Genomic DNA, 15,953 nt, shown 5'->3' with positions numbered 1-15,953 from the left:
TACAGACACTTTTATAAGCAACATTGTATTGGTTTTTGTTCCGTGTCTTGTTTCAAAATGTTCAACCTATTGTAGCTTTTGGTAAAACACCGGTTTACCAGACTCTACATATAAATTATCTTACTAATATTATAAATGCGAAAGTTTAGATGGATGTTTGAGTTTGCAGTCTTAGCGGCTGAACCGATCTCCATGAAATTTTCCATAGATGTAGAACGTAGACGGAAAGAACACATAGGTTAGTAATTTTTTTTTTAATTCGGATCGAGTTACGGGCGAAAGTTAGTGTTAAATAAAGAAATGTCTATGCGTTCCTTTGCTACTGAACGCTATTAAAATCGCCTCTGTCACATACATTAAATGTTTTTTTCTAAGCTACTTATACAACTACTTAAAAACTATATTATTTTTTAAAATCATCGTAGTTCATGACCAGGATTGTGGCACAAAGTGAAATTATTTTGATTTTCATACTTGATGCACGTGTGTAAATTCCAACATTCCATTATATACAATAGACAAAGTAATCAGCAAACGTTTAAATGTTGAAACTTGTTACGGCTATCCTAACATGTGATTTATCTACACCGTGACTTATAAGGCGTAGTAATTGTTTTAGTCTATCCCGCAAAGAACGTTGCTAACGGAGCAATAACAATAATAAAAATGTTATTTAATTATCGAGCATTTTTGCTATGTTTTCTATCATTAAAATAAACAAAACAACAAAACGTCATTTATAAAAAGAATTAAGTTCTACCAATATTTCATAAAATCAGAATTAATAGTATAAAGTAAAAAAAAGGATAAAGAGCTTAATTGCCGTTGTTCAGCTGTAACATTTAAACATAAAAAGCATTGAGATTGTAATATAACGCCACCTTTTAGTAAGTTAAAGTAATGTTTTTGCATATCGGCGCCTACCGTTTTTCATTAGCTTCATTTATTTCTTGTTTTCAAATATTGCATTTATTTTTATATCGTATTTTTTGACAGGCGTTTTTAAATTTTATTGTACAATTAATGTTTACAGTTATACGAGTACAGAGTACTAGTAAAGTGGTATAGGTGGAATATTGAATCAACGCAACCGAAGAAATCATCTTTTTTTGAATAAAAATGATTTATATTTCAGTATAAACATTTAAGGCATTTTCTTCAAAATAGACGAGCTTAAAAATGTATATGAAAAAAAAAACGCTTGAGTTATACGGTAGGTAAATGATATCTTTAAATGTTTTTGTTGAAAAGCAGTAAAAAACCAAGGCAACATTACGGTGGACGTAACAAAAACGTAACTTATTTACATAGAAAATCTGTTTTTAAGTGGTCTGTAGAAAATTAAGACAATACTAAATGTGAGGTCGAAAAAAAAAGATTGTTTATTTTAAAATAATAAAGATAATGGGCGTGAGTATTCCATATAACCAGTGGATGACATTGAGAGCGAGGTGTTTGTGCAATATCGGCTACTTCGCTCCCACACCTCACGACGAAGCGTCTCTTGCAATCTACCTAAAGACGTTGCGACGTACTGGTCTCTACAACGTTATTTTAAATATTACTCGATTACAAGAATTAGAACATAAAGTAAAATGTATAACGCATTTGTAGTTTGTTTATTCCTAGTGTTAGGTAATTGTTATGCGGCTATTGATATTGGTGAGTATATACAATTTATATTTTTTATTTATTTCTATTTTTACCGCTTCAACAACATTTAAAAGTAAACACAAATTTGCCATTTATATTTACGTTAAATTTATGTTATTCTAATTACTATGTGCATAATAAATAGAAACTTTAGACTAGTTAAGTGTTTGTAAGAATTTTTATATTATCTTTAAAGAAAAGTTCTTTTGTAATAAGAATATCATGTTAACCTTCACCTTAATACAATTTTCCTTATTTCCGCTTAACTTGACTTGATTCTAGAATCATCTTGACCTGATTTTGTTATGCTGGGGTTAGATGCTACAAACAACAATAGCTTGATTTTGTTTGTTTGCTGTATTACGTTTTATCACAGAAGTCCTATTGACAAGAAATCCCTTAATAACCATTTTTAAAGAAGGGGGATGCGTTACACATCCTAATTGTCTTGGGGAAACACATACTGGATATGTAGGACTCTCCTCATACCTTCCTAATGAGAAGGACGTGGAGCCTACCCACTAAACCCCCTCGACTTCACTGTTCACCAGGGCATAGACACAGTAAATATTCATCACACACCTGGTGGTATAATTAATACCCATATGCCAACAACCAACAACAAGTCTACTTATCTAAGGGTTGATATAAATGTACATTTAATCGAGATTGTTCATTAATGTTCTTTTAATTTCGATTTAAACAAATGCTTCAAGGTATTTTGTCCACGGATATTATTGAATGTGTTTTATACGATGAAATAACTACTTATTCCATTTAAATAAAGCAATATAAAATAACTTTAGATGCATCATTTATTTCTATTGTGAATAGAAACGTTTATTGGAATCATAAATTTTATTACCGTGTCTTATTTGTTAAGACATTTTATGACTGAAGTTGTACAACAATTGCTGTAATTTGATGTTTATAAAATAGAGGATACATTTCCGTCTTCTTTTTCGTATTCTACTAGGATTAAATCTAAGCAGAGCAAATGAGAGGTATAGGTGAACCATCGTTGACGAAGTGGTTGAGGACTGGACTTGTCGTTAAGTCCAGGTTCGATATTCTAATGTGGTTGACTAAGGCACAGTTACCCTTTACTTAGGGTAACCACAAATCCTCAATGTAAACACAAAGATGTAATGAACTAATGATGAAGTATTTTTCCTTTTCAGCACAATATGTGCCAGTTTGCGATAGAAATTCTCCTGATGTCAACGATTGTCTAGTAGAAGCCGTCAAAAAGGGTCTTGCAGCTATGAAGAGTGGAATTAAAGATTTAGGTGTGCCAGCTATCGATCCCTATCATCAAAAAGAACTGAAAATGGAATACACTAATAACCAGGTAAGTGTTTACACGTACATAGATACAATTTACTATTGTTTTTTTACTATAATAAATACTATTGTAAAGATATTTGTAAACAATTGTATGCAATGCAAGTGAATTTGTTCTATTGTCTAGGCATGTATGCCATTAGAAACATTTGATATTATTTACAGAAATCTTTGTTGCGTGTCATATTTTGTTTATTTGAACAGAACAATAATAGCAATTCATCATTCATTTTCCGTACTTTAATGTATTTTAACAATGTTTTTCGTCCGCGACTCCGTCCGCTTGGAATTTAAAAAAAAAACAAAAGTAGTCTATGTGTTCTTCCAGATCATCGATCGAGATCCGTTCAGTAGTTAAGGCTACAAACTCTAACAAACATCCATCTTAACTTTCGCATTTATAATATTAAGTAAAATTAGTAAGATAATTTATTCACACTTTTAAAATACTAAAGAAATTATATCTGTAAACCTAACCTTGTGGTAGATAGATTAGACTTCTGTTTGAAAATGTTTATAAAGAGCAATTTCGTAAAGAAATGTCTGTTTGGTTCATTTTTAAAATACGTGCATAAAAAATAAAATACTTCCTCAACATAAAATTAAAGCTGATACAGTGATTATTGTAGTTGCAATTTACTAAGTTATTATTTGTCAAGGATGTTTTGATGAAATGACGGCAAGGTAACATTTAATTGTTACGTGAACCTACACGTCCGTATAAGCGCAGTTAGGGTCATTACTATTGTTATAAACACCAATCTAACGACTAATGCATCGTCATCCTTAACACAAGACGTTCATAAAGAACGTAGTTAGATTTTTTTCGTAAACAAAATTAATTAAATAGGTATAAATAAAATAACACATTGTTATAAAAACACTGTTTTGCACTGATAGCGAATAAAAAATAGAATATAACAAATTAAAGTATAAAACATTAATTGCACAGAAACTAAAAGAACATTTTAGAGGTCAGAATTTAACATATCCAGTTGTTGGATGTAGATTGAACAATTAAATTATTTATGAGTGGCACAGCATATACGACTTTAATCTTGTTACTATTACAATTTTTTGTATTACTAATATTATAATTGCGAAAGTTTAGATAGATGGATGTTTGTTTGCGTATGTAGCCTAAACCGCTAAACATATCTCGATAAAATTTGACATAGATAGATGATAGTCTGGAAGAATATATGGGCTACTTAATTTTTTTTAATGTCACGCGGACAGAGTAGCCTGCGAAAGCTAAAGTATAAACTAGTGATTGACCACGTATCCACCTAATGTTAAATGGTGATGTGGTCGAAGGATGGTACGCACAGGAATGTATAAAATAAACACATGACTTATTATGATGTGATCGCATCAAGACGCGTTTCATGGCATTGTTTCGAGTTACGTCTTTTACAAGGGAAAAGGCCTTATAATTACAAAAAGTCAAGGCTTCACAACATGTATCACGCGTCTGAAATTATACAAGAATCCAACAATTAATCTACCAAAATGTTCAAATTACGCATACTATTATATTTTCGTAAGGTCATTTTAACTTTGAATTTTATTAAATATTTTAAAGTTATTCATATTACATTTATAGCTTTAGATGTAAGTTGTGATTTACACTATTTGCAATAATCTAAATCTAAATTTTTATCTACAGATCTCGGGTAAGGTTTTAGTGACTGACACGTACGTAGCAGGAGTTACAGAATCCACGGTAAAAGATGTAAGGTTTGTATAAATTGTTAAATAGTTAGTTACTTTCTTTTTTATACTCGACCAGTGTTTCAATTGAATCAGGCTCTTATGAAACATTGTACAATCCTTAGTCTTAAAAACTCGAAGTAAATAAGATTGAAAAATAGCATTTTATTTTAATAATGTACAGCCATATAAATATTTTTGTTTTTTAATTTACAGACTCCGCGCCGAAGATGACAGTTTTCATATGGAAATCGATATGTTCAGCCCTCAAATATTTTGCAAAGGCCGTTTTAGTGGTGGCGGAAGTTACAACGTTTTACGTGTCAACGCTTCCGGCGACTTCAACACAACGATGAGTTAGTAACCTTAATTTTTTACCACATATAAGTGTCAAGTTTAACCAAGCTTTGATATAAGACCTACATAGGTGCCACTAGCCGTAGTCCCTAAGAGGACGTTCCCTAAGAGAAATTTCATAGGAATAGAAATATTAGATCAGTTATTTGTAATGGTAAAAAAATATTCAGATTGTTATTGATGACATTTATTGTAATGTTTTTTCTGGCTCAGGTGACTTGACATACACGTGGAAATTGGACGGCACGCCTGAACAAATCGACGGTGAAACTTATGTTAGAATTACATCTTTCTACATGCGACCCGATGTTGGCAATATGGTCACGCATATGACTAACGAAAATCCCGATAGCAAGGAATTGAGTAAGTTTTCTCAAAACGTACTATCGACATTTGACAACCTTAGAAGAAGTTTTAATATGTTGATAAACAAGAACTTTAGTTAGATTAAACACTAATTTATTCATTTCAGCTGACCTGGCCATACGTGTTACAAATGAGAATTGGAGACTTCTTTACCGCGAACTGTTGCCGTTCGCTCAAGCCAACTGGAATAAAATCGGAATCCGTATCGCCAACAAGATCTTCCTGAAAGTACCGTACAACCAGTTATTTCCCGTGAAATCTTAAATTGTGAAATTAGTACTTAATTATAGTGATATTTCTGAAAGGTTACCTATTGTGATAATATTTTAAAGGTTTAGGGTATAATATTATAATTTTATTGAATGTAGTTTAAGAAAAAATCGAGTACTCTGTAGTCTTACTATTATGCATAAAAGAAATGTATGTAAATTAAGAAAAAAACAACTTCAATATAAAAATATGTGATAGTAAGATAAACCAAGGCCTTAGAAATTGTAAGTGGTAATTTACTATAAAATGTTGCTACTAAATGTTTCAATATTAAATATGGTATACAAATTACCTACAGCTTATTTAACTTTTTGTAATTACCTCAATTTTAGCGGATAAGTGTTATAAATCAATTATATTAAAATACAGACTTATAGACGAAAGTTCGTTTTATTTTAGTATAATGTTTATACCTTGCTTTTGCCGCTCGGGGCTAGTTGGGGGCAAAAAGTTGGGGAAGATTAACGTTTAGGTTCGCTTGTTCCTGGTTTGGCTTTGTGTGGCTAAAGTAAGACTATGCTCGAATTCTCGAAGAATTCGAGCATGCGACAAAACTCTAAAATATTATCGGATCTATTAATAATTCGTAATTCAAAGTGGTCTTAAAATCAGAGAAAAACAGAGATCCTTATTGTGACACAACTTAAAAAGTACGAAAAGTTAACAAAAGCTCTGTAAAAAATGATAACTGTAATTACGTTAAAAAGAAATGTGTTTGAAATTACTGTTTATTTATTTGGAAGATATTTCAAATTAATTTTTTTAGGAATCGATTTTAGTTTTATCAAAATATCGAATAAGTTTTGAATGGTATGTCTGTACTTTTGTAACTTGCTGCAAATCTGTATAATCTGTGATTTGTATCATCTCTGTTAAGATTTGACAATTGATTGGTGTTGATTGTGATTTGAAAAAATAATTTTGAATGTTAATATGATTTTGTGATAGTGCTGTATATGTGGACGTTAAAAAGTATTTAATAATAAAAATGGGTCTAATGTTAAAATATGTTATTGCCGGCTTAGCAAGATACTGGCTTATTCACATGGATTATTGGCAGATTATAGCCAATAGGGTAGAAATTGCTACGCCTTTAAACTCCTGGAAGAGGTTAATTGAGGGTGTTTATCTTTATGATAATAATATAAATCCATATGAAGGAGATTCGTTCCACGAGTCTCCATTAATGCTGATTTTCTTTCACTTTTTTATGAAGAAATTTCCTTACATTTTGCCCCTTCTGTTTACAATTTTTGACCTGATCACAGCTCATCTTTTATATAAGACATCAAAGTCGTTTGCGACGTTGTTCAAGAATGCTCAGGACAAAATAAAAGATGAAGTTAACAAGGATTCAAAAACAATGCTTTTAAGTAAATCTGGTTTAGATGAAGCTCCTGATTACGTTTTATCGGTTTATCTTTTTAATCCTTACTCTGTACTGAACTGTGCTGGGATGACGACAACAGTTATTCAGAATATGTTAGTGGCAGCATCACTTTGGGGCGCTACAAGTGGACAAAGAATTCTGGCTTGTGCTTTTATTGCCCTTGCCACTCATCAAGCATTGTATCCTGTTCTGCTGATAGTTCCTATAGCCATATTATTAGCAGATATTAACAAAGGATGTAATAAATGCTCATACATAAGAACCTTATTGGTCTTTGTACTTTGTTGGGGTTTCTTCATCTACATTTCAGCATTCATAATGGATGGATCTTATAAATATGTGTACAATACCTATGGATTCATGTAAGGTTTATTTTTATTTTAGTTTTAACACACAAAATTTAGAAAAAACATGCCATGATGTAATCAAAAAGTTAACAATAAGGTACTTTAAACACATAGTTTCATGTAGTAATGATGAATAATTTTTTTTCAGATTATCAGTCCCAGATTTAAAGCCTAACATTGGTTTGTTTTGGTATTTCTTCACTGAGATGTTTGAACACTTCAGACTACTGTTTGTTTGTGCATTCCAAATAAATGTGCTGGCTCTGTACATTGTGCCACTAACACTCCGGTTTAGGAGAGAACCAGTACTATTGGCAACTGTGTTGATAGCATTGTCGGCTATATTCAGATCATACCCGTGTGTTGGTGATGTTGGATTCTACTTGGCTTTGTTGCCAATGTGGAAACATCTGTTTACATGTAAGTATATTGTGTTTCATTGTTCAATTTAGTGTAATTTAATAGTTCAGTAATATTGTGTAAGAGTTCAAAATCTAAGACATTAAAAACTTCTTGATACTTTTGATATAAATATTTTATGATAGACTAGCTTTTGCCTGTGACTTCATCCACACAGAAAATACTTTATTTGTATAATGCTACTAACATAGTGTAGAAGTATTTAATTCTTTTAGACTATACTGAGAGAAATCTATTGAGCCCTTTTGGATATACATTGTAATAAATGTCCATACATCTATCCATCTAAACTTTAGCATTTTTAATTAAGTATTAATTAAGATTCATAATTACTTTATCTTTTAATAAGTATGCAAGGTTTGGATTTAATTAGGTCTTAAATTATTTTTTTATTTAAATTTTTTCTTATATCCTTTTCAGTCATGCAGCAAAAGTTTATAGTGGCCTGTGCTTTCATCATCACGTCAGCACTAGGACCCACTGTCTGGCATCTGTGGATTTACTCCGGCTCAGCAAATGCGAACTTTTTCTTCGGAGTTACCCTCTCATTTGCAACTGCCCAAATTTTCCTTATAACTGATCTATTGTTTGCTTACATAAAAAGAGAATTTACGTTAAAGAATGGGACATCTAGACAGATTGATGGGAAGCCTGCAAAACTAGTCTTGCGATAATTTCTTGCATTTATTGCAGAACAAAATTTATTCCTATATTTAAATATAGCATTTATATGTGTAATAATGTATGAACTGGGCACTTATATGATATATAAGTGCCCAGTTAATACATTATTACACCATGCCCATATAATAATAGATGTGGCAAAAAAAGATTAGTTCTAGTGACAGTTAAAATTTATGACAGACATGAAAATATTAGGCCACAATTTTTTTTTAAATCACAATAAAATCACAAATGATGTCATTATATTGAAAGTGTGATTGTGTGTTTACCCTTCTTTATTTTGATATCTTAAAGACTGAATATGGCTTGAAAAATTTACTCTCCTTTTATTTAAAAACTTGTAGAGAAAGTGAATATTTAGTTTAATGCTTATTATGTACATTTAATACAAAAGACATATAATTTGTAATGCTAGGTTGCCAATATACAAAAATATAAGATAGCTTAATAGATGTTTTATTGCTATTTGATATAAATGTCATTTTATTTCAAAGGTGTGTATGGAATTGTGTGCATTTTTTTTATTTGATGTTAAAATGAAATATTGCTTTGTAATGTAAATATTATTTTTAATAACTTAGAGATAGTTATTGGTAATATATCACTAAAATTATGATTTTTCACAAATTTCAATGATCAAAGTTTAAATAAAATAATTTGGATAGATTTCCGAATTGTTACATGTTTTAGAAGATAATTTAGTTTATAGTTTTAATTACGATTTGCACGATAACAATAGGTATACTAACAAAACCTATTATATTTAACTTATACTTAGATATATCTTTATTTTATTCTGTTAGCTATCACAGAAGTCCTGTTATTATTTAATTAATTTAACTTTAATATAGAGGTTTTTAAATATCTTGGCAGCTTGGAACACTTTTTCGAGTTGTTCCGCAGAACACAATATTAGCTGTATCGTAGTGAAGATGTGGAGAGGGACCTTCAGCTGCCCTTATTAAGGCGTCCAACAATAACTGACACTTAAGGGCAATTAGAAAGGCTTAATAAAACCTTATGTCTAGTATTTTGATTTTAATTAAACAAATATGATTTATTTTCCAAATTAGTTTTCTTTTTTTCCAATTTTTTGAGTTAATTTCCAAATATTTCTGTATAATCGATTTCATGATTTAACATTTGTTATTTATCTGATTGTTATCTATCCATCTTTATGTAAATAATTGATATTCGAAAAAATCGTATGTTTAAGAACGCTAGTACCACTTGACCATGTCTGTTTTTGATAGGGTAGTTAAGCTTTTTGGACATACGAACCTTAATTTAATGTATCCTAAAAATCAAAACATTTAGGTAAAATCTTCTAATTAATAACAGTTTCTCTATAGTTCGATCAACTTTACCTTATTAGTATTAACAATCAAAATGACTTTTGTTTGTTATCTTATCTATCTTGATGTAGGCTATCTTATCAGGCACTCCCACACGCACAACACTAGCCGCGTTGTTTTACACCAGTTGTCTGAAATTAATTACAAAAATGAAGACACTAATATTTATTGTTTTAATAGTGTATTGTGAGTATTTAACGCTAAATATATCCGATTTTCATATATTTTCAATATTGTATTGTAATTGTGCCGAGGTTTTGTTAATTTAACCGCGAATCTCAAGTGTATAATGTAAAAACATGTTACGTCCGTTATGTTTATGTACTTTCAATGAAAATGAGAGAGTAATATTGTTGTTAAACATGTGTTACGACAGTGTAAACTCACCGTAATGTTTTAAAAATAAAACTAAATAGACGACTTACTAAAATAATTATTTTACGCACAAAATATTTTATTGTGATAGAATTTTTAGACTGTTCTGAAGATGGTGATATGAATATATTGGCTATAGCATTGTAACTCATGCTATATTTAATAAAAGAAGCCTACGATTTTATTAAAGCAATTATGTCCATAAGTAGTTTTGGGCGATTTCTTTTAAAGGATTATTTTAGAGTAGACTGTTAAAACTAACCACGAACCTCTCCCTGATAGCACTTATGCTAGCAACCACCGTATTAAAACAACACATGTATTGTTTACTTTGTTGTATAAAGCTTCCGAAGCTGAAGTGTTGTCAAGTATACCAAGACATTTGGTGGATTGCTACCGGAGTGGCGGACCTCTGCTGAACTCTCCGCGCCGTCTGGACGTCTTCCTGTCGCTTGTGAGGAAATTAGAACTTTCTGCAAAACTAGATATGAGATTGTTCAGCACTTCCTTATTGAGAAGGTGGGTGGATTTAAATGTTCACTTGTCACGTTTGTGCTTACTGTATCAGGTAACTAGTCACATATTAGTGGGCATTTGATTGTTCTATGAGATGTGACGTCATCATGACGTCTGAAGAAAATTGAAAATTATAAAAGGCATTGAAAAATGTTTCTTACATCAGTAAGATCAGTATCAACTGAATTATAACAAGAAGTCGTGAAATTATTTAAAGTGGATAAATTGTAAAGATTTATTGCAAGCTATCTTTCTTTGTAGGTTTCGCTTAGATGGCATAGAGCAAGCTAGTAACCCTATTGAAACGGAGTTTGTGTTGCCATACCGAGCGTCTGCCTTCCAATTCCATAAATACAAACTGCTCATGGATCTATTTCTACCGAGTCAGAATCTTCTAGAGTCGGACGAGAGTCTAACATTAGTAGAAAGATGTTTGCTACACAAGATATTGAGTTCTGCGGTGCGTCCTTGGGAGAGGGGAGATGAGAACGTCACGTGCCCACTGTCTGCGGAACAGATGGAGAATATGGCGACGAACAGCTCTGGCAGGTCAGTTTATATCTTAGAGGTATATATTAAAGAAACATTATTGATTAATAACACCATGCCATTTAAATAGAATTCACAGCCGATGTCCTATAGAAGACGGCGTAATTCAAACAGATTGGGGGCCAGTGGCTGTGGGTACAGTCATAGCCGCAATCGCTGCATCCTTGGAGTCTCAACGAGTATCATTGACTGATATATTTAGCGCTAACATTTATAAATCGCAAGTATCGCAGCCGATGATCGATCGAGCGTTGGCGGACTGGGAGAAGCAAGTTGAAAATCCCTATGACAATGTCAACTTGGAAATGATGATACCAGCAACAGATCAACTTAACATCAGCAATGTATTGGTGGCAACTGTTGTCGGTATGGATTTTTGGTCTATTTGTTTAATTTGGTTCTGTAATCATGGCAACAAGATTGTTAATTGTGTAGTTGAATTGAACATTGCACATCAACCTAAATCATAGTTAACTACAAAATTAACGCCCAATCATGAGAGCTGCAATGATGCAATGATACTACCGATAGATGATTACGGTAGAAACGGGGGTTACCATATTGTGTTGCTTCAGTACTATGAAGCACATCTCAAAAATACATTAAGATTGGTTTATGATTTTCTAGGAGATTTAGCAGAAGTGGTGGTGAACCAGGGGCCGCGTGTAGGTGCGTCCGCACAACTTATGACAGTGGGCAGCAACAACCGATGGAACGATACGCTCCTGCCGCGTGACTTCTACCTCCTGCCGCAGAACAGCAATGACTGGCAGTTTACTGACGCCGAAATTTTAGCAGGCGTTGATGGTATTTAGAAAAAGTTACTGCGCCTTTAAACATTGATAAAGAACTTGTATAACGAATAAACAGACATTAATGGAAGTAAAAATGAGGTACATTTTAATGAAACGATTTCATTTTACCTCGACTAAAATTTCGTTATCTTGTCCTTCGGAGATCTTTTAAGCAATAACTGCTTTCGTTCTCATATACTGATTTCATGTGAACTAAACATGTGTATAATCACCCAAGATTGTTTTTTTTTAGGTTTAATTCTAGCGAGTTACATGCCATCGTGGATAGAACTGCGACGTTCGTTAAGGTTATCCCAAGTATTAGATAGTTACTACTCGAACGACGGCGTGCCTTTTGACCCAGAAGTGCGCGCTTGCAATCGAAATACCTTGTACAACAAAGTACTAAATAGCACGCTTCTGACTTCAGAGACGCTCAGGTTCGCACAGGTTCTGTCTCTCACACAGAATACTGTGTACATACCATTGGAAGAAATGCAAAGAATGAGTGATGCTGCCGTGACTGCGTTTATGGAATATGTTCGTAAGTATGTTATAACAAGGTTAGGTTTCTTCTTGCTTCTGCTAGATCTTGCTACAATTGTACTGTTAATCGTTCTCAGCGTCAGTATTGAGGAAATTTCACCGCAACTGTGTTACGATCGCCAGCGTGCCTGTGGTGGATCTTATAGTCGTTACAGACAGCTCCTGGCGAGGATATGATATCGAACAATTTCTGTCGTGAGTGTTTATAACTGATTATTAACTTCTAAAGATGATTTTTTGAGTGATGTAAGTCAATAGGTGTACTCTAGGCTCGAACGTTTTATTCTTTAAGATGTTTTAAGTTTTAAAGTTTGTTTGTTTAGTTGGGTAAGTGGTGCTCTAGATATGGAGGCGGCGCGGAGCACGCTGGGCGTGGTGCACGGTAACACGGGGCGCTGGGTGGCGCCGCCGAGCGACAATACCACCGCTCTATTCACACACATTGCCAACTATACTGACCCTTGTGAGTCACACAACGAGGATTAATCATACTAATCATACTAATATTCAAATGCGAACGTTTAGATGGTTGGATGGATGTTTGTTAGAGTTTGTAGCCTAAACGGCTGAACGGATTTCGATGAAATTTGGTATAGATGAAGAGGATAGTCTGGAAGAACACATAGGCACACTTGTTTTTTTAATTCCACGCGGATGGAGTCACGGGCGAAAGCTAGTCGTTTATAAAACTGATTAAGCTTATAAGATGGCCGCCATCATAAAATGCCGGTACACGTTTTAGCAACCCTCTCAATAATTCGGTTGGGTTTAATTAGTATGTTTCTATGAATAAACAAAATATGGTTCCAACAGAAAAGTGTGTTGATATTTTTAGAATCTCTTTAAATATGTAATTTAGTAGCAATATGACAATGAAATAAAAAATTAACAAATTGCTTCTTTCAGATCACCTTCAACATCAACTATATTTCTTATCCCACACATCTATTATAGTGTATATAAGGTCTGATATTGAACAGTTTCTTTGTTTTTTCTCAGGGCCAAATCGTCTTAATCTACCAAACGTGTTAACAACTGTGAACCAACATTTGCGCAATCAAACTCTGCAAGATATAAACGATAAAGCAAGCGCTGGGCGCAGTACTGTGATTCTGATAATCAGTCCCACAGACCAGCCTTCGGGCAATGAAATAGAACGTTCCAGAACTATAATGCATTCCATTAGATCGTCCTTCTTTGATGCTTATTTCGCATACGCCGCCCAAGATTTGACCAATTTCCAAAACATCAACAATGAATATTTGGATTATTCAGAAATATTTATTACGGTATGTCTGTATGTTAGGTTAAAAGCAGAGTTTTAATGAACTTCTAATTAGTAAACAAAAGACATTGTTTAAGTAAGCATTCATAGTCTTTACTGAGTTTTGTCTAGTCTATTCTAAGTACCTGAACTAACGTTTTTTTTCTTTTTTAAATAAATATGTGTTTAAAACATTACAATAATGTTCTCTTTAGTTACCCTCGACGTGCGTACAAGAGATTGCAACGGCCATTGATACATTTATGATTAAAAACGACATCCCGAAGAGGATAGTAGGTCCTGCATGTCCAAGTAACGGCACCACTTTCGATCAAATTGAGTACGAAGACTCGGTGTTGTTAAAAATGAAACGAGGATATCGAATTCATCCATTTTACTTGAGACAACAACCGCTCATTCGAATACAGGTAATAGCGCCATCTGTGATCATCATAGAGAAAAAAAAAAATTTCTGCTTCAGTTAATAAATATTTATTTTAATTAGGCATATCAACATATTTACATGATTTTATCATCATGTACTATCGAATATTACAGAAAATTGTTGAGTTGAGTTAAAATTAAATAATTTTGTCACAAATAAATTGCACTTTTTGTATTGAATATTGCACAGTCATAAGTAACGAGTTAACTATTACAGCATTTGCAATAAATAAAATCGAGTCATTGAATATTTAGCTGAACGATGAAGGAAATTTACGCGAATTGATGTTATAGCATTTATGGTTAATTTTTGACTCAATAATTTTTAGGTTCGCAACAGTAATTTCGGTACGATACTAGTGTGCATGTTCCGAGGCGCGGAGGCGTCACAAAGTTGTCAGATGATTGGTGAACGAGAAGTTCACATATTTAACCTCACCGCGCCCTGCCCTTCACCGGACTTCTGTCCGCCTGCACATTTCCATATAACTGCTACATCCACGTTAAATTCTTGCACACGTAAGTTGAATACCAGTATATTAAAATGTCAGTGTAGATGTACAATTAAAATAAGTTTTATGTTTCAGATACGGAATGCCGAAACCCAAATCAAGTGGACTACTACATCCAACATTCAGGTCTCCGCTGCCTGCCTCTGTTAGGGTCGGGCGCGGCGCCGGCGCCGGCGGACCTCTGGAATGTTCGTTTAGGACTTTCTCTTGCAATTTCAATATTGCATTTGAATCGATAGCCGCAATTAAAATACTAAATCCGCCTACTTTTTTGTATATGTGAAATAATAAATGAATTAAGCAAATTTGCTTCCATATCATTTTTTTAATATTCCAGAACCATCGCTATAATATTAAGAAGTCATAAAAAAACAAACCACATTTGAATTCACCAAACCTTTCGCTTCACACGTTACATTTTGATGCAAGGGTTTTTATAATAAATCTTACTAATCTTATTATTGTAAATGCGAAAGTTTAGATGAATGGATGATATTTTTTAGATTTTGTAGGCTGCAAGGATGTTGATGAAAAGTTTGCGTATCATTAATGCAAAAATATCATTACACGCAAAGTGAAGAAAAGCAAAAAAAAGAAATGACTCGACTAGGCCCCGGGGGGATTCGAACCCCCGATCTCCTGTTTACTAGACAGGCGCTTTAACCAACTAAGCCACGGCGCCGTTGATGATAGCGATGAAATTAAGAATTAGGATAATTTAGAACATTAAAACTATTTTGAGCTATATTCTAATCGTGATGCACATCTCGTGGTTAGCTTCAAAGTTAAATAAGCCAATTATTGCTAACATTTTTATTTGTATTACTTTTATGACATCTATGGTTACATTTTTTATAGGAAACTGAACATAGTTGTTCCTATAAACGCACAAACATTGTAACATAAAATGTTTAACCTAAAATTATTTTTCAAGAATTAAAAACACCTTTTGATACTAATCTTATTTTTTTTTTAATAACTAGTTAATTAAGGTTGCTGGCATTTTTGAATAAATCATGATTAAATACTTCTGTTGGTAAACACTTTAAAGATT

General features: G+C 32.9%; 3 protein-coding genes and 1 non-coding gene across 4 annotated transcripts; 3 read left to right on the top strand and 1 right to left on the bottom strand.

Annotated features, from left to right (window-relative positions):
* The first annotated feature begins 1,446 nt into the window (after window positions 1–1,446).
* LOC106100509 (circadian clock-controlled protein-like) lies at window positions 1,447–6,086 on the top strand. Its single transcript, XM_013279376.1, has 6 exons — window positions 1,447–1,662; window positions 2,835–3,004; window positions 4,667–4,737; window positions 4,927–5,066; window positions 5,281–5,430; window positions 5,540–6,086. Exons 1-6 carry the CDS (start codon window positions 1,596–1,598, stop codon window positions 5,695–5,697), a joined length of 756 nt encoding a protein of 251 aa, XP_013134830.1. The 5' UTR covers window positions 1,447–1,595; the 3' UTR covers window positions 5,698–6,086.
* Window positions 6,087–6,579: 493 nt separating this feature from the next.
* LOC106100452 (phosphatidylinositol glycan anchor biosynthesis class U protein) lies at window positions 6,580–8,942 on the top strand. The gene is made up of 3 exons (XM_013279310.1): window positions 6,580–7,455; window positions 7,589–7,860; window positions 8,281–8,942. The coding sequence occupies exons 1-3, from the start codon at window positions 6,692–6,694 to the stop codon at window positions 8,532–8,534; spliced, it is 1,290 nt and encodes a 429-aa protein (XP_013134764.1). The 5' UTR covers window positions 6,580–6,691; the 3' UTR covers window positions 8,535–8,942.
* A 108-nt stretch (window positions 8,943–9,050) lies between these two features.
* LOC106100794 lies at window positions 9,051–15,195 on the top strand. Its single transcript, XM_013279821.1, has 12 exons — window positions 9,051–10,085; window positions 10,619–10,793; window positions 11,052–11,339; window positions 11,410–11,705; window positions 11,967–12,146; window positions 12,387–12,677; window positions 12,757–12,874; window positions 13,003–13,142; window positions 13,679–13,968; window positions 14,159–14,371; window positions 14,717–14,906; window positions 14,975–15,195. Exons 1-12 carry the CDS (start codon window positions 10,049–10,051, stop codon window positions 15,136–15,138), a joined length of 2,382 nt encoding a protein of 793 aa, XP_013135275.1. The 5' UTR covers window positions 9,051–10,048; the 3' UTR covers window positions 15,139–15,195.
* Window positions 15,196–15,507: 312 nt separating this feature from the next.
* Window positions 15,508–15,581, bottom strand: Trnat-agu. Its single transcript has one exon. It is a non-coding gene; the product is annotated as a tRNA-Thr (tRNA).
* Between the last annotated feature and the right edge of the window lie 372 nt (window positions 15,582–15,953).

The sequence above is a fragment of the Papilio polytes genome, unplaced genomic scaffold (assembly GCF_000836215.1).
Source record: "Papilio polytes unplaced genomic scaffold, Ppol_1.0 DF824047.1, whole genome shotgun sequence".
Taxonomy (NCBI): Eukaryota; Metazoa; Arthropoda; class Insecta; order Lepidoptera; family Papilionidae; genus Papilio; species Papilio polytes.
Note: the sequence above shows the minus strand (reverse complement) of the source record. Positions and strands in the feature narration are given on the sequence as shown.